Here is a 21110-nt window from a genome sequence, read left to right as displayed (position 1 = left end):
ATGAATCCGATCAGTCGATCATGTGCCTGACCATAGTAGGAGAGTGGTATCAATGGTAAATTGGAGTGGTGAGAGTCAAGGGATGAGGCAGAGGGTAAAACAAGACAGTTGCCCGGTGAGGTTCTGCTAGTATGGAAAATGGTCGAGGTCGAAACAGACTTGAGGTGGAACCTGGGACAGTAGATGTAACAGGGGAGGTTTGGGACTTGTAGTCGCGAAAAGGAGGGAGTTTTCCCGTTCTGATAAAATGTCTTGCATGCAAATTCAAGAGCTATCATGAATAAGGGCACTAGAGTGTGATAACAAGATCCAAGAGAGAACAATTGTGAAAGTGATCGAGCCATGATTCTGGCGAGGTATAGTATGTCTGCAGGACGAGCGCGCGTGCAGTGATATGCATGAGGCCGCGGCGATAAAGGCCAACCAGCGTGGCGAGCCAGGGTGTCGGTGGTGGTTGTGGAGAAGACCCTGGCCGCAGAATCGCCCACGTTTGACCCTTTGCGGACACCACGGCGGCTACTGGACGGTGGACACTGGACGAGAATCGAGAGGCTGGATGAGACGAAGACACGATCGGAGCTTGTTGCAAGCTAGGTACCTGTACAAGGGTTCGCGAGGGGGATGGGATACAGTGGCAGGTGGACAGGTGATCGGGAGGAATACGGAGACGGGTACTCGCCTCGGCTCGGCGGCGTGCGGGAGACAGATTGTAGAGTTACCACTCTGGTGGTGGTGGTGTCGGCGGTGAGGGTGTCGGGCAGAGAAGAAGTTTCCTAATTCCTATCACCATCGTCGTTAGTGATTAGTAGCATCACCATGTTCTTCTTGAATTGGGTGTTGATGCCATGTCGAGATCGTGGCATGACGGTGATTGATGAAACGGCGTGCATCGGCTCGACAAATGATGGTGAAGATGAAGGCGGTAACGTATCAGATCGAGTCTGCAACCGCCAGCGACAGCGCAGAAGCGAGTCTAGTGCGCCTAAGACGGATCTGGTTAGGGCCCCCGACGCCCCTGCGGTCTCTCACTGGCTGCTTTTACGCCGCCTTAGACTGCGCTCTTCTCGAATCACTCGCCTGCCATTTTTAGTTTCTGCTGCAGTGGTCGATGTCCTGTATCACATCCTGGTCTCTGTGTCTTCATTCGTTCGATGGCCTCATCGAGTCGTCCAGTTCCTCGATACAAGGCACAAACCTGCATTTGCCTGTCGAGCTATCTATTTTGAGCGCTTATGCATTCCGCCCAGTCCCTTGCGAGCCTGCCTCTGCATGTCCAATCCCCGCCCTCATCATCCCACCACCACAAATCACCACCATCGTGTGTGAGAAGAAATGCCAGATCTGGTGAGTCCAGCAACAAGACTATTGACAGGTGGAGTGCGAGGCCCATGGCAATATCGATCGTAACCAATGGCCATTGCAGCTCTACTCGCCGGCCGTGTTTTCACCGTAGATCACTCATTCGGTGCTGTCGTGCATCATGGTAGAAATGGCCAACCTTGGACCACAAGACAATGCAATATCTCATTTCCAACACCACCTCTGCTCTTGTTCTTCTCATCTTGCTCAACCTTGACATTCTACATCTCTGCTCTGCGGATAATTCCTGAGCAGATCTCGCAACATCGATCTCGTGGCGAGACCAGACAAGTCGCTCCACACCTGTGACACTTACTGTCTCCAAAGTGCTTCAACCACCATTCTGTGACAAGACCTCATCTGCAACCAATCTGCTACGCGCCAATACACTGCCATCTGACTCTGAGGACAGAGACAGTCTCAGGCTCACCTTTCCACCACCCTAGCCTCGTGCTCTGACTGTTGCTCCCTCGACGTCAACTGGGACCCCAGTCTGCGCTGTGACCGGTACGGCCGTGGACCGAGATCACCAGAGGCTCCTTGACAGAGGGGCGGGCTCTTCGGTTTCCTCAAATACCCTCACAGCCTCGATGTCCTGTTCGTGACCTTCAGGCGCAGGTCGTCAATCTCTGCGTGCTCCTGAACCCAGTCATTACATCCACACCGACCTTCGTTTCTTGGATTGCCATTTTTTGCTTGCTTCAAGCATTAACAAACTTCACTTCACCTCGACCACGTCGACTTCTTTTTCTCTCGACATATTTTTTCCATCTTCACCATGGGTAAACTCATCAAGAACCACTGGGCACGCCTCATCGTCCTCACGGCTTCTGCTTATATGATTGCCGCCGCCCTCGAGGGTTTCTTCTGGCCCAAAATCTTTTTCGACTTCCTTACTAAGAACCTTGATGGTGCCGTCAAGCCGTTCCCTGTGTTGCAAATTATCAACTTGGTGCTGGGCATATTGACCTTGGCGTGGGAATGGCCACTCAAGTTCATTGTCAGAACGGCTCCAGGCCTGCACAGAAGCATCGAAGCCAGACTGGTGTTATACCCTCTTTGTGCCTTGTGTGGAGTGCTGCAATACCAAGCCACCAATGCCGCCCTTTATTACCTTATCGGAGTGATTGTGTATTTCTGGGCCTTTTCAGAAGGAGAGGTAAGCCCACCTGTCGTGCTCACCTTGACTTACATCTTGCTGATCTCATGTTCTCCAGATGATTTGTGGGGAACCCTGGACGGTCCCGAAGCGAGGCGGTCGACAGCCCGGCAAAGTATGAGTGGAAAGATGGCTTGAGATGATGCAACGAATGAGTGAAGACAGCATCCATCGTATGGAGTATGAGTTGCTTTTGTTGGTATGGCTGTCCACTGGATGGGCCACACAATGGGCCAGGACTTTCAAAGCAAGATTATGATTGTCATTAGTAGCAAGCATGTACAGATTAGGACTTGATGCCTTTTGTATGGCACACGAGTATAAATTTTCCGGCTGGACGAAGTATTTTTTTTTTTGTGTCAATGCGCACAGTGTTGTCCATAAATTCTGGATGATGGTGGTAGTTGAAGTTTGGGCAGGGGCCCATACGACTTGGTGGGCAAGGCTGGGGAATGTATATGTACCAAGCTTGATACAAGATCGTGATTGAGAGGGGCCAAGTCAGGCGTCCGGACCTAGTCTCCAAAGGATGCCAGGACATTCCATCCACGTTGGAATCTGATCTTTCCGAACGATTTAAGAAGAGATCGACTCAGACGACACGGAGTACTCGTGGTGGACATCAGCAAAGCTCTCCCCAGGTGACTGTCTACTGATGTTGCCCTTTCACCTTTTTGATAGGCCGTGTCACGTTGGACAACACACTCGATAGGAACGCATCGTGAACCATCCTCTGTTCCAAGAAGCAGAAGCAGGGTTAGAAGAAGAGGAGCCAAAGGGGGGCATGCCCCGTAAGGTGCGGACAGTTAGCAGCAATTCAAAGGCGTAAAAAGCTAGCAGAGGTGACAGCTACCTTGAGGGATACGGTCACCAAGGTGCCGTGTTCGGTTTTTCGGTGAATCAGCGATTATGAGATTGCGAGCTCGAAGTAGCGCAGCAGCGGGTATTTTGGGGCCGTTAAAGGGACAGAGGAATCAAGTGAGAATCACAGATTTCACGACAACCCGGACTCCGAGGAACAGTTCGTTAGGATTTTGTCCTTGGGACATTATTGTTACTGGGGGCCTAGTATCCGTATATCACTGTGCCCTTCGACGAACCAAGTGCAATCAGTAGAGGGCAATGTTTGTTGTCTGCATCATGCACTCACTCGGTGCCTCACGGTCGTACGTCGTATAAATAGCTTGTGCGGTTTAAGCTTCCCATGGCCGCTACGAGACTAATAAGAAACTAACAGTGACAGTTTGACACCCGTCAAATTATGCGTTGCTTCTGCGTATTGTACATAGGCAACTGGTCCCTTAATCCACACTTCTGCCCGCTCGTCCAAAGCTTTCAACAACAAACAACAAAACATCATCCATGTACAACTTGCCCATACAATGACAAGGTTTGTTCTCATGAGCTGTGAACACATGGCAATGGAGAAATCTTGCAAGTTAAACCCTTGCTTGTGAAAAGTTTGACCACTTTCGCTAAAGACCTCGATGGCCTACTCTGGACTCCATCGTACAGATCTCTTCCGTGTCGAACAACAAACTCCACGGCGCGCCCCAAAGCTTGCGGATCTCAAGCTCAAGCAAGCAACAAGCTTTGAACCCATGTTTAATTGCGCCCTCTGGCGCCACCGTCGGGGACCCTCACAGATTTGTACGGACGAGGAGCTGGTCCAATTTCCAGAACCCCCTGGTCAGTGGGGACCCGTCGTCTCAACCGGCGCACGAGGCTGTCCCAGATTAGAACGACACGCCTACCAGAGGACGGCACCAGGACTCCTCCCCCAGTCTTTCGAATCTTCCCCTATTATATCCATCGGCGTGGTCTGTTTTCCCATTTTCCTACATCTTGTTTCCCTTTTCCTCTTCTCTCGTTGATTGATCAGACACGTAAATACTAAAACGTCCATTCTCTCGCTCAACCGTTACCACATTCTTTCTCCCCCCTTTTTGGGTCCTCAGTGCTTCCTCGTCGAACACATCCACTCGTTACCAACTACACCTTACACGCACGCACGCAAGCACACACAGACACGAACGAGAAACCCCAGAACCAGAACCAAAAATGAAGGCATTCTTCGCTGTCCCCGCGCTCTTCGCAGCCGCCGCCGTCGCCGCGGCCGACCCAAGCTGGTCCTTCACCTTCACCTTCTCCGACGCCCAAAGCACCTGGACGTCTGCCACCGTGGCAACCGCCGCTCCCAACGCGACCACGGCCGTGCCGACGTCCAGCGCCTGGGACCATCCGTCGGACTGGATCTCGACCACCAAGTACAACGCGACGTACAGCTCCGGAACCAGCACCTGGCTGGTCCCCCAGACCATCTCCTACAGCGTCGGCGAGACTCGCACCAGCATGCTGGCCGCGACCGTCACTCCTCCGTCCAGCGGCAGCAACGCCACCGTGGCCACCAAGACTCCCACTGCGTCCACCACCAAGACTGCCCCGGCCTCGACCTTCACCGGTGCCGCCAACACCATCAACGGCAAGATGGCGGGTGGTGCAGCTTTGGCTTTCGCCGGTCTCGCTTTGGCCTTGTAAGAACAGAAAACCAAGCAGCCAAAAACGGGGACCTGAAATCTTTTTGGAACCGAAGAAACTTTGTGTGGTCACTTTGTTTGATGTTTTTCCCTCCAAAGCGAGCAGAGCCTTTATAACTTAGTCCGTATATATACATACATCATCAAAGAAGTGTGCCGCCTCCAGTTTGCCTCGCTCTGGCAAGTGTTCAGTCAGTCAACTAATTAGGGGAGGGGGGGAGTTGTTGTCGAGTCCATTTACGATTCCCCATACCCCGTTCTCCGTGACCACTCTCAGCAGCACAATGCAGAGCCAAAGTGACGCAATGCGAAGCAAAAAGGCAGGGGATTTTGGTTTGGAAGATGGGGAACGGTCGGTGTGTGCGTAGTGAGAAGCGTGTCTCTGGTTGTGGCAGCAGGCCAAATGGTAAACCAACCAAATGGGCAAAAAACTTAGGTGTGCATTGTCTTGTCCTGTTATTGTCACCAGCTCGACACCTACTACACCTACAGTACCTGACGTTAAACCATCAGGAGCGATTTCACAATATTTGTACTTTGTAACTAGGTAGTTTGAAAATTGGCGTACGCGAAGGCTGTCTCTCTTTTTGTCCACTGTAACAGTGCCCTCCACAAAAGAAAATCAATGTTGAAGAATATCAATGTCGATGTATCCGTACTACCAACAGTTCAACCACCGTAGGTATTGTAGGTACGGAGTACAGCAAGGGTAGCTTTTTCCGGACCCTGCCTACAGTACAGTACCTTATCTTGCTTGCTTGCTTGCTTGCTTGAAACCCGACCTCCCTCGCCTCGGTGACCACCGACCGGCGACCCCCAGTCAGTCCACGGCGGCCAAGGGGAAATTGCATTTCGCACAGGACAGATACAGTACAAACGATGATAATAGCCTTACAGTAGATATCCGTACAGTACATACCAACTCCGTACCGTAGGTCCCTTCTTTTTTTTTTCAGTTTGGTTGCCCCCATCTACAGTACGGTACGGAGTACAGAGATACAAGTCACAACACGACCTGGAACACGAGACAAACCATTGATCATGTAATTATAATAATCAACCGAACTGCGTACAAAACCACAGAAAACTCTCGTGGAGTAACTTGCCTGACGCTGAGTAAACGTACAGTACCGGTAGCTTTCCCGTGCCGTTCCAAGTTAGACTCTAAAAGTAGTTACTACCCACTGTACGGATACCTACGGAGTACCTACTGTACAATAGGTACATAATAAACCACAAAAAATGGTCCGACGATTGATTGGTCGTGGGGCTCGTTTGCCCCTGAAATTCGTCGATTCGCCTGGTGAGCGACAAATTTGACCTCTCGAGTTTCTCCTCGAGTCTCCTCTCGCGCGAGGCCCCCCCATCGGCTATGGCGTGGCGTTACTGTACTTGTACGGACTACGACAGAAGCTTATAACCAAAACGCTCTTTCGCTTCAGCCGTGGCGTTCGACCCGAAACGCGCGCCGCTGCCCTTACAAGAGACTAAATAACATAACTCCCGTGGAAGGGGACAATACAACTCTCTGCTAACTTATTAGGGTGGGATCCTTTCCTCTTCCGCTCATGCCTAACAGTCTACTGTACAAAAGCTTGTCTGGACTCTTCTCATGGAGAATGTCATGTCATGGACAACATGTCACTTCACAGAGCCTGGAATAGAATGACCGACATTATAGGTACATTCAATTCATCTGTGACAACTGACGAGAGCCGCTTTCAACACTCGTGCAGTATAATGCTACTCCAGGTATCCATTTCGAATCTCCAACCTTTGAAGCCTAATCTTTTACTTTGTCGAATACAGCATGTTGCGAAACCCTTCAGCAGACAACCCTTTCAGTATTCCAAAAGGGTTGCTCCATCGTTTCTTCTTGCTGCTCAATCCTTCTTCCACGGTTTCGTACTTTCCACGTCGTTCTTTGTCATCCGAATAAAACATGTCTGCAGGATCCTCCGGTCCTACTTCTGGTGTCGAATGCTGTATTGATCGCATATGTTTCGAGCTTTTGCTCAACAAGCTGCCCTCGCCATGTGAGAAGGAGATCTTCTTGGCTCCGCTGCCTATCATCCGACTGACCACACTTTCCATGGTATCGAGCTCCGGCAACTCATGCGACTTCTTCCTAGCAGGCGTAGCATCGTCCAGGCTGTCTTTGCGCACCTCAAATATTGGCACAGATTGTTTGGATCTGCTCCGCCTGCCTTCTGTAAAGGCTTCGTATGATTTTCGGCTGGCCAGCGATATGCTACCAGAACGTCTTGAGAACGGAGCGTGAATCGACGCCAAACTCAGTTTGCGTACCAGCGATCCTGCCGAAGCTCGAATAATCTGGCCACCAAGAGATCCGCTCATCCCAGGATACGGCAATCTGTCTTTTGTCCAAACATCGCTCAGAGTCGTCTCGAGCCTGGCGCGGACTGATCTTTTGGGCGACAGGACAATCAGACGATTTGACGACATGTGAGACTGTGATCGATTGATCGCTGTTGTCGGTGTTGGCTGTCGAAAATCGTGCAAGTCTTGGGGATTGTGCGTATTCCGTATCATGACCTGGCAGATATTGGCTCGGTTCCCCACGGTCGCTGCTCGTTGAACCGAGAGCTGCCTACTTAGGGCAGAACTTTGCTGACCGTAAACCAGGCCGACAGACCTCAAGTCAAGTCCAACAGAAGAAGGGACTTCGCTTAGATGCTCCTTCGTCTTCCTACCCAGAGGATCCTTGCTTTGCATACCCTCTTTCCAAGCTTGCTCCTCCGGCGCAGAACATGCACTAAAGATGAATTCGTGCAGGTGACTGTTAACTTCACAGCAGATTTTCCAAGTATGTAGAGCTGAATGGCACTGGAGCCCTAGAGATGATTAATCAGACTGCTGTAACCCATTTGGAAAAACTCACCTCGCCCATCACTTGCGGAACACACTGTCAAGACCGAGAGGTGTAATACGGCCACCACCTCGAAAGTTGGACTTGTGCTAGCGGGAAGGGCGATCATTAGACTGTTGTCGAATAATACGCAAAGGGCGTAACAGCCATCGACCCGGCTCTTTGTCTGCCAGGTGACATACAAAACACCGCACAGCTGGATATTACCCAGGAACCGAAAATGCTCAGGGCCCATCAACACTTTGCCGTATGCTAGCTTCGATTGAAGTGCCCATCGGCGGTGTACTTGTTCACGCGTCTCCTGATTATCGGTGGCTTTATTGACCGACTGAACGAGCGCCTTCAAACACTTCAATGTTTCCTCCACTTCAATATGAGTAATGGGGCAATCGGCAACTGGCGTATGTTTCAAGAGATCTTCGAACAGTAATGGATATTTCGTCACCCGTTGAATTGGTTTGATGAGGAGATCACCAACGGTCAGGCCTTTCTTGTCGTGTTTGTGCCGGTATTCCAACGCTACCAGGGATCGGGACAATGACTCGATGCCGGACTCATACGTTGACCACAAAGTAGGTGCGTGTCTTTGCAGCTCATGTGCGATCAAGCCATGATTAGCACAATATTCTTCATATACGAAGAAGTCGTTGAGGAAATCTCTGAAAATGGCCGCTATGTCAGATACATCTCTCGGATCGGCACATCCCAGATGAGTCCGACCACGGCTGACCTCAGAAGAATCTAATGAGCTGCGTGTGTGCCGGTGGCCTCGACCGGGTTGGAAGGGTGCATACGATTCCATACTACGCCAGCGCCTGTGCCGACGTGGTGAGCCGAGATGCCGTGGTGATGTGGTGTCCGCCCACTTGCGTGCCGCAGCCTCGTAAGCAGCTTGATGGAGACATTCTAGCAGCTTTTCATGCGTATGCAGGAGGTCTTGTACATTGCGCAAGATGGAAGACCTGATCTTGTTTGATATCGTCGTGGTAGACGCCAACAACGTAGAATAGAGATAGATGAGGGCTTTCAAATCCAAAATATAGCTCTCTTCAGTGGCCATGAGTTCAGCGAGTATTTGTCGTCTTTTCATGCCTCTCCGAAATGCTGCTTCATCCACAGACGCACTAGTGCCTGGACGCTCACTGTCATTGGAATGTCTAATATGGGAGCCGAAGAGACCGTAGCTGTCCGTCGACCTGCCGAACCTCAACGATCGAGGGACAATGCTGAAACTTGCATTGCTCACACTGGCAGTTTTCATCGTATGGACAAACGCAGATGATGCTTGAGAAAGACGCTTCCGATGGGCTTTGTGTCTCCGAGAAGATCCTGCCAAATGACTTGTCTCTTCGGGCATGGCGATATCCGCGCACAACTCCATAGACCCTTCAAGCATGTCTCCTGAGACAGACAGAGGCTCTTTCTCCTCCCCAGATGCAACGTCCGGAAGTGCGTGTTGACCCACCGGAGTCAAGGATTGACGGGTCGAGGGACATCCAGCTCGGTTAGATGAGCATGGTCTTTGCGGGGTCTTCGTTGATAATCCTGCAGCTGTTTCTATTTTCCCATTGTGTAATTCCGTCAACGATTGAAGATGTCTTGACGCATGTGAGGACTGGGGCGACGAGCTTTGCGCGATCTTCCGATTTTGAATAGCATGATGTCTACCGTAAGTATTGCTAGGAGGACACGCTCTCTTGGCTTCAGTGGGAAGCCTGGGAGATACAGATCGAGCGGAACTAGTAGAGTCAAGGTCCGGAAAGAACGGCTCTTCATTTTCATGATTCGTCGGTTTTGGTGTTGACAGACCTGGAGCTGAACTGGAGGATACCTGGCGATCTTGATGAATGAGGTAGGGTGCCGCGGAGGCCGACGAAGCTGCCGAAAGACCGGTATAAGGAGAATCGGCGCCATTGAACAACCCTGTTTCCGTGCTGAAATGCCTGCCGAAAGGGCTTGGGACGATTGAGGGTAAGATATGTGCAGTCATTGTGTATTGATAGAAGATATATTGTAGTCAGCAAAACAATAAACTCCAGTGATGAATCAAGATGAAAGCCAAAGGTCCAAATTGTCTCATTGGGAAGACCAAACAACCAAAGTCGACAAGTCCAAAAGCTGCGAAATAGAGCATGGCAAGAATGGAAAAGAAGGAGAAGAGGCTCAAGAAATCTGTAAACAGGCACATTCTCAACTTGTCTGATGAAGGAAGGATGACATGCGCAAAGCAAGGGTTGAGGAAGGAACAAGGCTGTGGCAGAAAACCAAGAGCAACAAGGCTCATTTCGAGATAGTGTAACCTATAGTTCATCACGCATCGATGGTGCGATGTGGAAAACATGGCGTAGTCAGTGAAAATGGACCATTGGATTCTTGTGAAACGTGGGCGTCGAAGCCAGGGTATGTTTAATGAGAAGAACATAGATAGGTACACCATAAACGTCGAGAAGACGCCATTCATCGTTGCGCCTTTGATAGTCCACGCTTGTTATCAGCAGCCACTCTGGGAAATAGTATGATAACTGGTGACGGACTGGAGGCCCAAAGCAGAATCAACTGTCAACGGAAACAGAGTACTCGTAAGATTTGTAACTGATGACGGATTAACCTCGGATAAATATACGTCGCCCCCGCGTGTTCAGGCTGCGTCACCTTGCACAGCGTGTTGCATTGGGAGCCTGGCACAAGGACGACGACTGGAATGATGGATCGACGTCTGCAACATTTCAGAGAATAACCTCCCACCAACATAGTCACAGTCACAAAGACCATGGGATTACCGATGGATCCAAATCTTGCAGAAATCCACGTTCCCAGTGGACCAACATCAGTGCAACAAGGACAATCCTTCGAGGGCCTGTCGCTTCAACAACTGATTGCTCGGAAGGACGATCTGGAAGCAGAATTGAAAGCACTTGGTGCAGTCCTGGACAGCCATGGAGTCACCATGCAAACGAGTCTGACAACATTCGACGGCTACCCTCGTTCAGATATCGACGTGGCACAAGTTCGAGTAACAAGAGCAAGGATCATCACACTGCGAAATGATTGGAAAGACCTTATGGACAGAATAGAGAAGGGGCTACATAAACACCATGCCGAGTACCAAGCTTCCGATGACTATAAGAATTCATTACTTCAACCGGAGGAGCAGCAGGCAACACCGCAGGCTACCTCGAGTCAACCCCAACAGTCATCTTCCGTCCCAGAAACACCCTTTGCCAAAGTGAATAGTGTGGAACCCGGCAGTCCTGCACATGAAGCAGGACTGAAAGCCGGTGACCTGATTAGAAAGTTTGGTTCTGCGATATGGTCGAACCACGAGAGATTACGCAAAGTGGGAGAGGTGGTTGGACAGAATCTCAACAGACCCATACCAGTCAAGGTATCAAGAGGAGTAGGAGCCGATGCACAAGAACTGGAGCTGAGGTTAACCCCGAGACAAAACTGGGGTGGAAGAGGTACTCTTGGATGTCATATCGTCCCTATCTGACCTCAGACATGTCTCATGTTATGTGGAAGGCCCGGAGATTATGCAGACAACCGGCGAAATCACAAGCAGAGGGAGAGGAAAGCCTGGTTGTGTATTGAGCGCAGGGTCTTAGTATCTCATAGGCTCTGTCAACCACACACGAGCCGTTGGGTTCATGCGAGGCACAGTAGATGACATGAGTCGTCAAAATCTTACGAGGGGTGATGGGAGGCCAGCAGCTGTCGGGCTTTGGGCAGCTGTAGTCATCAGGACAGCCTATCCTGTCAAAAGTGATGCAGGAGACGTTAGTACCTGAATAAAGTTACAACCGATGGAGAGTGGTGAGATTGTGCTGTACAACAACAAACACCCAATATCCTGCATGTGAATTAACTAGGTAGCACACCTAGTGGTATCCTGATAAATCCCTAGGTGATAATGATTATATTACATGATCTGTGGCTGGCGGATGGTGCGAATTGTGACTGTGCCGGTAAAAGTATCCGGACCAGGTACATGTCAAGTGTATGTTGTTTCCACCAAATAACAAGTACCTGGGACTTCGATGAACAAGTACGGCAGACAATGGGGGAGCACGTGACGAGATTCTGTCACTGTGGCAGCAATCAAGATCGTGGTGCAGGCAAAAGTCGGGCTCGAATGACGGAGGAGCAGGACAAACAAATGCCCGAACATCCCTCAACAGCCCCAGCAAATTGACGACAAGCGCCAAGGCCTTCAAGTGAAAACATTCAGTCCCGTTCCGCCTCTTCTACCTGCGCTGCCTTCTTGCCAACGACCTTTTTCAGATTCCATCCACCAAGGTTTTTCTCTCTTCCCCCATTGCCCTCGCGCAGACATTTGCATCCCGACATCTTCTAGGCGTCACCCTAGTCTCCTCGTCGAGCTAGATCTCATATTCTGGCGTTCCTCTAGACTCTTCCTACATACCAACCACAACAATCACAATGGCGGAAGCTCAATCAGGCGTTCCTACTTTCAAGCTCGTCTTGGTCGGTGACGGTGGTACTGGCAAGGTAAGATCTTCCTCACTGACTTGGTTCCGCCCATTATCGCATCGAACGCAAGGATCACATCATTTGCGATCAGCCGGGCTAACTTATCATTTGACATAGACCACTTTCGTCAAGCGACATCTCACAGGCGAATTCGAAAAGAAGTACATCGCCACTCTCGGTGTAGAAGTTCACCCTCTAGGTTTCTCAACCGTATGTTTGTCCTGGACGAAAACATTTGAGGGCACGATCTAATATCAGCACAGAACTTGGGTCAAATCCAATTCGACGTGTGGGATACCGCAGGTCAAGAAAAGTTCGGTGGTCTGAGAGATGGCTACTATATCAACGGTCAATGTGGTATCATCATGGTACATATTCCCCTCTTCGATCGGGACCTGAGGGTGCAGAATGCTGATCTTTTCTTAGTTCGACGTCACGTCCAGAATCACCTACAAGAACGTACCCAACTGGCACCGTAAGTTTCGTGCGCTTCGTTTTGATTTCAAGACCAGCTTCTGACCAATTCACCCAGGTGATCTTGTCCGTGTCTGCGAAAACATCCCCATCGTCCTCTGCGGCAACAAAGTCGATGTCAAGGAGCGAAAAGTCAAGGCAAAGACCATCACTTTCCACCGCAAGAAGAACCTCCAATACTACGATATTTCTGCCAAGTCTAACTATAACTTCGAGAAGCCTTTCCTCTGGCTCGCCCGTAAACTGGTCGGCAACCCTCAACTCGAGTTCGTCGCCGCGCCAGCTCTCGCGCCACCCGAGGTCCAGGTCAACCAAGAATTGCTCGATCAATACCAGAAGGAGATGACCGAGGCTGCTGCCATGCCTCTTCCTGATGAGGAGGACCCGGACTTGTAAACGACCCGCCTTCCAGACGATGTCGAAAGTCAGAACTCTTTCTCCCTTTGTCAATGGAATCGCAGCGAGGATAGGGATTTGGGTTAGCGAGACGATAAACCAGAAGGTCGTATTGATTTCCAACCAAAGATGAAGCAATCTTGGAGGTCGTGCAATATTTGTTGAGGGAAAGTGCCAGGAAGTCCTTTTGCTCGCCATCATGGGACAGCAACAAAGACTGGTGTCACTCCTGGCTGACGAAATGAAACGAACGACAATGAGCTTGCTTTTTTCTCAAGACTATTACCAAAAAAAGCAAGTGCATGATACAGAAAGTTTTCCTTTTTTTGCTCATTCTACAATAGGTCTAGACATCACCACGATAGCATAGCGAGAATGAATTCAATCAACTAAAACAAATCCTCGAGGCGGTCTGAAGACAAACCTAGGGCACTTGGTACCGTGCTTATGTAATATAGGGGCATTTTGCTGGGGGAGGCGGAGTGTCAACTTCGCTATTGTTACAGCTCAGAGGTGCTTTGGGTATCAGTGCGAATTTCTTTTGATTGCCTCTATCTAATTGCTCCTTGCTGGAGAAACAAAGAGCAGGAACCATAATATGTCGTGGTGAAGGGATGACCAGACATATATATATGCCTTACGACGGATGTTCAAAGTCGAGAGACCGCAGACTGACTGACTGACTGACTGTACACAGTGTCTTGAAAACCAATCCAACCAATATTCCGTTCCATCATCCTGGCATTTCCCCTGGGCCCGACATGCTCAACATGTTGACCCTGTCCTCTCCCTTCTTCAACGTCTCGAGAAAGTTCCTACTCCTCGAGGAGCGTGCATCGATTCTGGCGTTGAATCGATCTTCAGGGTCGATGATGATAAAGAAATCCCGTAGTTTGCAAATAGTGAGACCGGGTCCGACTCCCCATAAATGCCAGCGAATAGCTATCCTGAAGGAAACGCAAAGCCAACCATCATCCACACGAAGCCTTTAGCACATAGAAGGTCTATGCTTCGCCTTTGCAGGCTGATCCAACTCTTGTGGCACGCGCACCTCGCGCTTCACTAACCACGTAGCCAAATGCGGAAAACTTGAAATCCGGACTCCCATTGCGAGAGATGCCTCACTTTTCAAATGGATGCGCATCCTCAAACGTGAAGAGAGCAGATTCTCGTGTGAGCCTAGCTTTTCCAAACTGAAGAGCGTTGGAATGCCCAGGAAGGTGTCCGTTGACATGTGGTGTGAAATACGCAAGCCGCGGTGGGCTGCTGACCCTCTATCGCTGAAAGGCCACTGGCAAGATGCGCCGGGGGAAGCGCAGCCCTTGTGGTTCAGTATGGAGGCAGAGGGGCCTGGTGGATTAGCCAGCCTCAGAACCACGTTAGATTGATCAATTGGCATCCAGAAGAATCCGTAAATGTCCACTGTCGATGCTACCACGACGTGGGACTGGTCCGCGACGATCTTCTCATCTCAAATGAACGTCAGCCATACCACTGAATGAGCGAACACGCGTATTGCTTCATGTCAGGGGATGGACTGTAGCATACATCGAAGCATCTTTCAGCCTTCTTCTCTCACAGGTGGCTGAAGCTCTAGAGCTGGTCTTGTCGCACGGGGCTTCTTTCGAGACTGTGCTCCCCCTCTGCCACCACCTCTGTATGGCTCGGGTCTCCAAGCTGTCGGTGCGGGTGTGCCGGCGTTCGTGCCCCCTGCTACCTCTGGGCCAGCATTTCCTCGAGGTGCCGTACTATCGTTCACTCCACTCTTGGTATTTCGAGACCATGGCCATGGTGACTTTACACGATCCTTGTCCTCTTGGCCACCAATATGCGGTATTGACGATGATATGGCTTGATTCAGTGGAGGAGGTACTGGAGTATATCCTGGTTGTCGCTCCAGTTCTTTGGTCTTTGCTTTCCATTGATTCTTGACAGTCGTAAAATTTTGTGATAGAAGCTGTTTAGTCTCCTCCTTGTCGAAAGTCAATTCAAGGAGTGTGCATTCGAACAAGACTTCTGACCGCTGTTCCAGCATGCGGAGAGTTTGAGGACATAGAGGTATACCTGGGAAGGGATTTCGATCTTGAGGATGCAGTGGTCGAAAGATCGAGGCGGGGAATGACGGATCACGGGTGGGTTTTCGTGGGACAAAACGGATCGTGTTTGGAGCCACACCTGTTCCGTCTGGATCTTCATACCAGTTCTTGTCCACTGTGCAACAATGTTAGCCTTGGCCCTTTAGGCTGCCCTGAAAAGACAACAATAGGGACACTTGCCTGGGATAGTTATATATGCCCTTAGCTTATGAATATACACCACTAGACGACGAGGAGGAACCACTTTGTAATCGGCTCGCTGATGAGGCTGCATCCTTACAGGTCGTTTGGGTTTCGTGGGAATACCAAGGTTGTCTTGCCTAGCCTTACTTGAACGTCAGCCGTCGCCCATGTTCAGGGTGGAGATTTCCACATACCTCAGGAGCCGAGGGTGTTTGTTCAACCCAAAGTTGGACCCATCCGACACCGAGATCTGCACCGTCCTCTTCGTCTTCCTGTCTCTGTATGAAACGTGCAAGTTGTTTAGTGAAGGACTTGTGCCTTCGATATCTGATCTTCATTAAAGGAAAGCTAAGTTCCGGTCAGCCTCGATGCAAAGTATAGGTAAGGTGGCATACTTTGCTTCGATCTTCTGCATGGTCAATACTTCTTGCATGGTGACAATGTCTGCAAAGTCATTAGCTCTGGCAGTTGTAAGTGTGGAATTGCTCTACAACCTTTTGCTTCCACGAAGGAGAATCTTGACCCGGGATACTTTGATATGCCAGAGGGTTCAATGTTGGAAAAGTAAATAGCTTCCTCGGCGTTAGACGAAGCGGAAGGGTTGAAGAATGCATAGGCAGGAACCAATTGATCCCTCGTTCTGATGACTGCGAATTGTCAGTGTGAACAGAAAGATGGCTTCGAGGGGCTGCTGACGATAATCTGACTCTACGGCATGATGTACCATAGTGCAGATTCTCAAGATTCTCAAGTTTGACTGAGCATCCTCAAATACTGCAAGCTTGGCTGGCTTCCAATCGTTACGGCGGAAATTCCATAAACTTACGTTTGGTCAGCGAAGAACATTCCGATACGTGCGCCAGTATCTCGTCGCGGTTCCAACTCACCGAATGCATTGTAGCTCAAGCTCACCAATAGGAACTTCCCCATCGTTTGGAGTCATATCTAAGGGCTGCGTTTGGTCGTTCGACTCCTCTATGGCAGCTTCCAACAGCCGGACAACCTCACCGATATCAATACGATCATCAGCTACCGGCTCCAACATCTTCGTGATTAGGTCAATAATCCTGTTCACGAAGGATAGGCTGCTTGGCCGATGCTGTAAAGGCTCGGCCCTCAATAAGAACTGCATGAACTCGAACACTGCGGGCTTGACCCTGTATTTCTTATCGTCGTCCTGATACCACAAAGCACTGTCTTCTTGCCCACTAGTCAAGTTATTAGTACGCCGTACTGCGTCCAAGCCTTGGTACGCTTCGCAGCCATTCAAGCCGTGGGTGCCATGAATAGCAAAGGCGAGAACCTCCAACGTGATGCAACCAAGCGACCAGATGTCGTAACGCCGGCTTGATTTGGCATCAATGTTCATCTCTGGGGGTGCATAAGCTAACGTTCCCCCTTGGTTGACCATACGAGAACTTGTGTCACCCGTTGGTTTAAAGACGGCTTGTCCGAAATCAGATATCATCCAGATATTATCCTTGTCGATCAATATGTTTGCTGGTTTGAGGTCGAAATGAACGCCCAGGTGTTCCGGACGGGAAGTTTGGCCAAAAAGATATTGATTTCCGCGTGGTCCTCCGATCTTACTGAGAGCTCTCGCGACCCCCAACAATTGCTTCCATTCACGGCGAGACTCAACAGGACTAGGCCCGGCTTCAGCGAGATCTGGCCCTGACTTCCGAAGAATATCATCGAGGTTAGCTTTGGCATATGCGAAGATGAGGTTGAAGGTATCGCCGTGCTTATAAGGCTTGATCATTTTCACAATGTGGTCGTCCTTCAGCATCGTTGCGAGGTTCAGATTCCTGTTCTCCATGTGAAAGGCTAACTCGCTATCCTTGTCGAGTTCCTTCCTTGCGTACATTGCGACTTCTCCTGCATGCTACCTTATGTTAATTGTCGTGTCCGAGACAGGATATGGGAGTTCACATACAGGGAACTTGCGATACTCGTCATATATTTTGAAAGCATATACTTTGCTGTTCGCCCCTTGTAAACTCAGTCTCCGCTGTTCAAAAAAAGGCAGGATCCTGTCACTGGCGTAGACAGAATAGGTACCCGACTCCATGGTCGGGATTGCAAAATGCCGCAGGAAGATACTGAACTGGTTTTCGAAGGAGTTGAAGGCGTGTTGTCCTTCTTCGCGGAAAAAAGCATCACACACTCGCTTCAGAGATTCAGCCGAGAACGACTCCCCTGAGATGTTCACATCGTAAACTTCTTTCATCATGAATCCAATGATGAGAAGTGCATGCTCAATGTATATAAGAAGGCCGAAAAGAGAGTACGCCGTTCTGGCGGGATTGTGACAGGCTTCGACATCGTTCTCTGGGCCGACGATTCGATCGAGGAACTCTGTGGGAGCGTGATTCCTACGAAAGACCTCGTACTGGCGGCGGCATTTGCGACACGGGCACTGGAGAATTTTTGCAACATTTTCTCGCGTGAGGTACGTGCGAAGTCGGTCCCGTGGATAGAAGAACTGACTCGGGCTTTCACTATCCCTGACATTCAGGTTAAGTATCTCACGGCGAGCGACGGTACACGGTGTGTCAGTGTTTGTAACCGACATGATAGCGTTCGTGATGCATTTAAAAATTCGGGAGATCGGGGTCGATATGATATGACTTCTGCAACACACAGAATAGGATCGCAAGTCAACAACGTCGACAAGGCAAGGCTCCTCTGTAGCCTGTTGGAGTGCTCTTCGAAAGCCGCTGACGTCGTCGGGGACAGAGGACCCCAGGAAGGGGCTGTGCAACAAGTTACAAGCCTCAATAACCCAAGACTTGGGCCCTTGGTCCGCAGCAGCGGTGGTACTCGGTACAGAAGAGCCCTTGCGAAGACCAAACTGGACTGCAGATTTCTTGAAGTCTCCGACAGGGGACAGTGGGCTCAAATACGAGAATCCCCACGAGTGTGGAGCAAGTGTCGCCTGGCGTGCGGGTTTGATAAGGGGGCAAAAGAGGTCTGGGTGGGATAGGGCAGCCTTTGACGATTGATGCAGCCACCTCAAGCCACGTCGTCTCGAGAGTGAGACATGCAAACAAGTGCAACTCTGAACCCCCTCATCTTTGCAGTATGACAGATAAACGCACGAGCAGTGACTATCAATCTTCGCTTCGCAGACCCACGGAATATTGCTCGACATCCGTGGTCCGCGCATGCAACAAAAGATCTCTCCGTTGCCTTCGACGCCTTTCGAGCCAAAGCCAAGAACCAATGGTGACGCCTAAGAGGATTACTGTGAGAATACCAAAAATCCACATCTCGCCTGCAAAGTGGAGGCTTATTGTGTGCTGCCCGTAACGGATGTCCAGGTATCCCATACTAAGGAACTGCTGATCCTGAATGTCAGAAGGATCGTGCAGGATGCCGGACACATTACTCACCGAGACAAACGCTGCCGGCAAATATATCATAGTCAAGATGGTTATTGTCTTCAGGATTTGCGCGTCATCTCGCGATTTGGTGGCCAGGTCCACCATGATCTTATTATCGCTTTGTGCCAGACGTGCGATCTCTGTCGACATTGAACTACTCGTTTTCAGCGCCGCAAGAGCTCGGAATGCAATAATTTTCTGCATCTAATGGCCAAGTCAACACTGTGGCTGTGGTTGTGACTGTGTGGGGGAAAATTACCAGGTCAGACACTGCTTCAGTTCTTTGCTTCAGGGTAAGTATCCGTTCGAGCTGGATCTCGATCTCCGCAATGAAGCCAAAGGTTGCTGGATCCGAGGGACAGGTGGCTGGCATAATACCTGGATCGCAGCTCTGCCTGTACTGAGTAAATAGCACGCCGACTTCTCTGCAGACTTGCAAGTTCATGTTCAAGACATGGCGTAGACGGTACAATTTGTCTTCAAGGACCTTGACGTCTTGCGTATCTTCGAATTCAATTCTGATCGTGGGCAGAGAACCCGTCGGTTCCTTGTCCGAGACACTCGATAAGTGAGCTCTTGTTTTCTGCAAAGATGGCCGGCTGTTAGAACACGTTTCTGCTAACTCGTCTAATGTTTCTTTGGGGCTACTTTTGGAAAAGGTGGACGCACTAATTGGGTCATTTGGGTTTCTAGGTAGCTTGTGTACTGTCTCCAGGGCGTTGTCGAAGATGACAATGCGAGTCGATGGATGTCACGCCATGCTGGCGGCTCACCCGTGCCAGCTTGAGCGTCTTTGAGCCGCTGTAAGAAGGTCTGCAGGGGGTTGATGATGATGAAGGTAGTGGCCTCCTTATTCGCTTCCCTCTGGGAGTAAATGCCCATCTGGCGGATGGACCAAGGATCCTCGTCGTCATCACGACCATGTTCCTCGACTGTTTTGGCCAGATACGCGCACTCTGGGAAGATGGTCAGTGTGGGTTCAACTTAGGTTTCGCTCCAGCGGAGCTCGTCTGATTAAAACACGGACCGAATGCTTGGCCACCGGAATGTGAACGGAAGCCCCCAACTGAGTCGCTGTCGGAGACGATGCGTTCGCCAAATGCTGTAACGACATCGAGGAACTCTGGGAAGATGCCAAAATGGTGCGCGAGCCTCCGCAGAGCGCGATCCGAGATCATCAATCGGTCCCAGGAAAACCTCTGAGGTATCAGACTGCCATCATCAGCACTCCCTCATTGGAAAAGGCACAGTTCGGCCTTTGAAGCTTCACTGACATGAGACGGAGGCCAGAGTATCGAGAAGTCGTCAAATAATTGTCTAGACCTTCGAAGCTGCTAATGATCAATTCTTCAGCTTTCCATTAGCAACTCATCATCCTCCAGAGTCTCGCCCACCTACCTCGTATTCCCACTTCGATGACCTTTATTCGCCTTTCTCCATCTTCCATGAAGAGACGCTTGGAGTTTTGCTCCAGGATTCTGCTGTAATGCGCCAGATCACAAGCATACGGATTGCATATTTCTGGCGACAAGGAAAGGGGGTAACGAGCCCAGCTTGGTACGTCTTCAGTCATGTTCTGCCAATATGAGGTTCATCAATTGTGCGCTCAAAAAGGGAGAGTCATGGAAATGGATAATATATCGCTTTCTTCGAGCCCGGCCTTGGATCTCTGGACAGGACTTCGGACGACATCAAAGTGCGTTACACTAAAACGCCTCTCCACGAATCTCAACGCGCAGGGGAACGCCTCAAATTGTACACTGCCACCAGCCATGACAGCCTAAGAGTTGTCCTGCTGGGCGCCTCCATGCCTATTAACCCCCGGTCCCTTGCAGGCGCACCACTACCAGTAGGCCGGCGTAGGCTCACTAGGCCACTGGGCGAGGCTGAAGACTGTCCCTTACTCTAACTACTAAGCCTAACCGAGCTCACGAACCAGAATTCCAAGTTACTTGGCTGGAATCCTGCGTTTGCGAACCTCTGCCGATAAGCAGGCCATATGGGCCAGTTCCCGGTACCTGCGGCGCCCCGACCCTGGATTCCGAAAACGCCTCTCCAACCCTCATCGCTTCGATTTGCTCCCACTCCGTTCTGGACTGAGAGTTTACGTGAAAGGATCGCGAAACATCTCAGGATAGC

The 21110-nt window shown here is 50.3% G+C and overlaps 8 protein-coding genes across 8 annotated transcripts; 4 read left to right on the top strand and 4 right to left on the bottom strand.

Annotated features, from left to right (window-relative positions):
• Nucleotides 1-2137: 2137 nt before the first annotated feature.
• PV08_10567 (uncharacterized protein) lies at nucleotides 2138-2639 on the top strand (the record flags this gene model as incomplete). The annotated part of the gene is made up of 2 exons (XM_016384881.1): nucleotides 2138-2518; nucleotides 2577-2639. The coding sequence occupies 2 exons, from the start codon at nucleotides 2138-2140 to the stop codon at nucleotides 2637-2639; spliced, it is 444 nt and encodes a 147-aa protein (XP_016231483.1).
• A 1940-nt stretch (nucleotides 2640-4579) lies between these two features.
• Nucleotides 4580-5056, top strand: PV08_10566 (uncharacterized protein; the record flags this gene model as incomplete). The annotated part of the gene is made up of 1 exon (XM_016384880.1): nucleotides 4580-5056. One exon carries the CDS (start codon nucleotides 4580-4582, stop codon nucleotides 5054-5056), a length of 477 nt encoding a protein of 158 aa, XP_016231482.1.
• Nucleotides 5057-6846: 1790 nt separating this feature from the next.
• On the bottom strand, nucleotides 6847-9935 carry PV08_10565 (uncharacterized protein; the record flags this gene model as incomplete). Its single annotated transcript, XM_016384879.1, has 2 exons — nucleotides 6847-7910; nucleotides 7958-9935. 2 exons carry the CDS (start codon nucleotides 9933-9935, stop codon nucleotides 6847-6849), a joined length of 3042 nt encoding a protein of 1013 aa, XP_016231481.1.
• A 780-nt stretch (nucleotides 9936-10715) lies between these two features.
• PV08_10564 (uncharacterized protein) lies at nucleotides 10716-11438 on the top strand (the record flags this gene model as incomplete). Its single annotated transcript, XM_016384878.1, has 1 exon — nucleotides 10716-11438. The coding sequence occupies one exon, from the start codon at nucleotides 10716-10718 to the stop codon at nucleotides 11436-11438; it is 723 nt and encodes a 240-aa protein (XP_016231480.1).
• Nucleotides 11439-12385: 947 nt separating this feature from the next.
• PV08_10563 (GTP-binding nuclear protein GSP1/Ran) lies at nucleotides 12386-13306 on the top strand (the record flags this gene model as incomplete). The annotated part of the gene is made up of 5 exons (XM_016384877.1): nucleotides 12386-12454; nucleotides 12554-12646; nucleotides 12700-12804; nucleotides 12863-12911; nucleotides 12969-13306. The coding sequence occupies 5 exons, from the start codon at nucleotides 12386-12388 to the stop codon at nucleotides 13304-13306; spliced, it is 654 nt and encodes a 217-aa protein (XP_016231479.1).
• A 1561-nt stretch (nucleotides 13307-14867) lies between these two features.
• Nucleotides 14868-15923, bottom strand: PV08_10562 (uncharacterized protein; the record flags this gene model as incomplete). Its single annotated transcript, XM_016384876.1, has 3 exons — nucleotides 14868-15517; nucleotides 15683-15722; nucleotides 15780-15923. 3 exons carry the CDS (start codon nucleotides 15921-15923, stop codon nucleotides 14868-14870), a joined length of 834 nt encoding a protein of 277 aa, XP_016231478.1.
• A 545-nt stretch (nucleotides 15924-16468) lies between these two features.
• On the bottom strand, nucleotides 16469-18160 carry PV08_10561 (uncharacterized protein; the record flags this gene model as incomplete). Its single annotated transcript, XM_016384875.1, has 2 exons — nucleotides 16469-17470; nucleotides 17522-18160. 2 exons carry the CDS (start codon nucleotides 18158-18160, stop codon nucleotides 16469-16471), a joined length of 1641 nt encoding a protein of 546 aa, XP_016231477.1.
• A 538-nt stretch (nucleotides 18161-18698) lies between these two features.
• Nucleotides 18699-20544, bottom strand: PV08_10560 (uncharacterized protein; the record flags this gene model as incomplete). Its single annotated transcript, XM_016384874.1, has 6 exons — nucleotides 18699-19175; nucleotides 19231-19554; nucleotides 19641-19927; nucleotides 19999-20183; nucleotides 20246-20318; nucleotides 20370-20544. The coding sequence occupies 6 exons, from the start codon at nucleotides 20542-20544 to the stop codon at nucleotides 18699-18701; spliced, it is 1521 nt and encodes a 506-aa protein (XP_016231476.1).
• Between the last annotated feature and the right edge of the window lie 566 nt (nucleotides 20545-21110).

The sequence above is a fragment of the Exophiala spinifera genome (assembly GCF_000836115.1).
Source record: "Exophiala spinifera strain CBS 89968 unplaced genomic scaffold supercont1.8, whole genome shotgun sequence".
NCBI classification, from domain to species: Eukaryota; Fungi; Ascomycota; class Eurotiomycetes; order Chaetothyriales; family Herpotrichiellaceae; genus Exophiala; species Exophiala spinifera.
The sequence above is the reverse complement of the archived record's forward strand: the minus strand, read 5'-3'. Positions and strand labels throughout refer to the sequence as shown.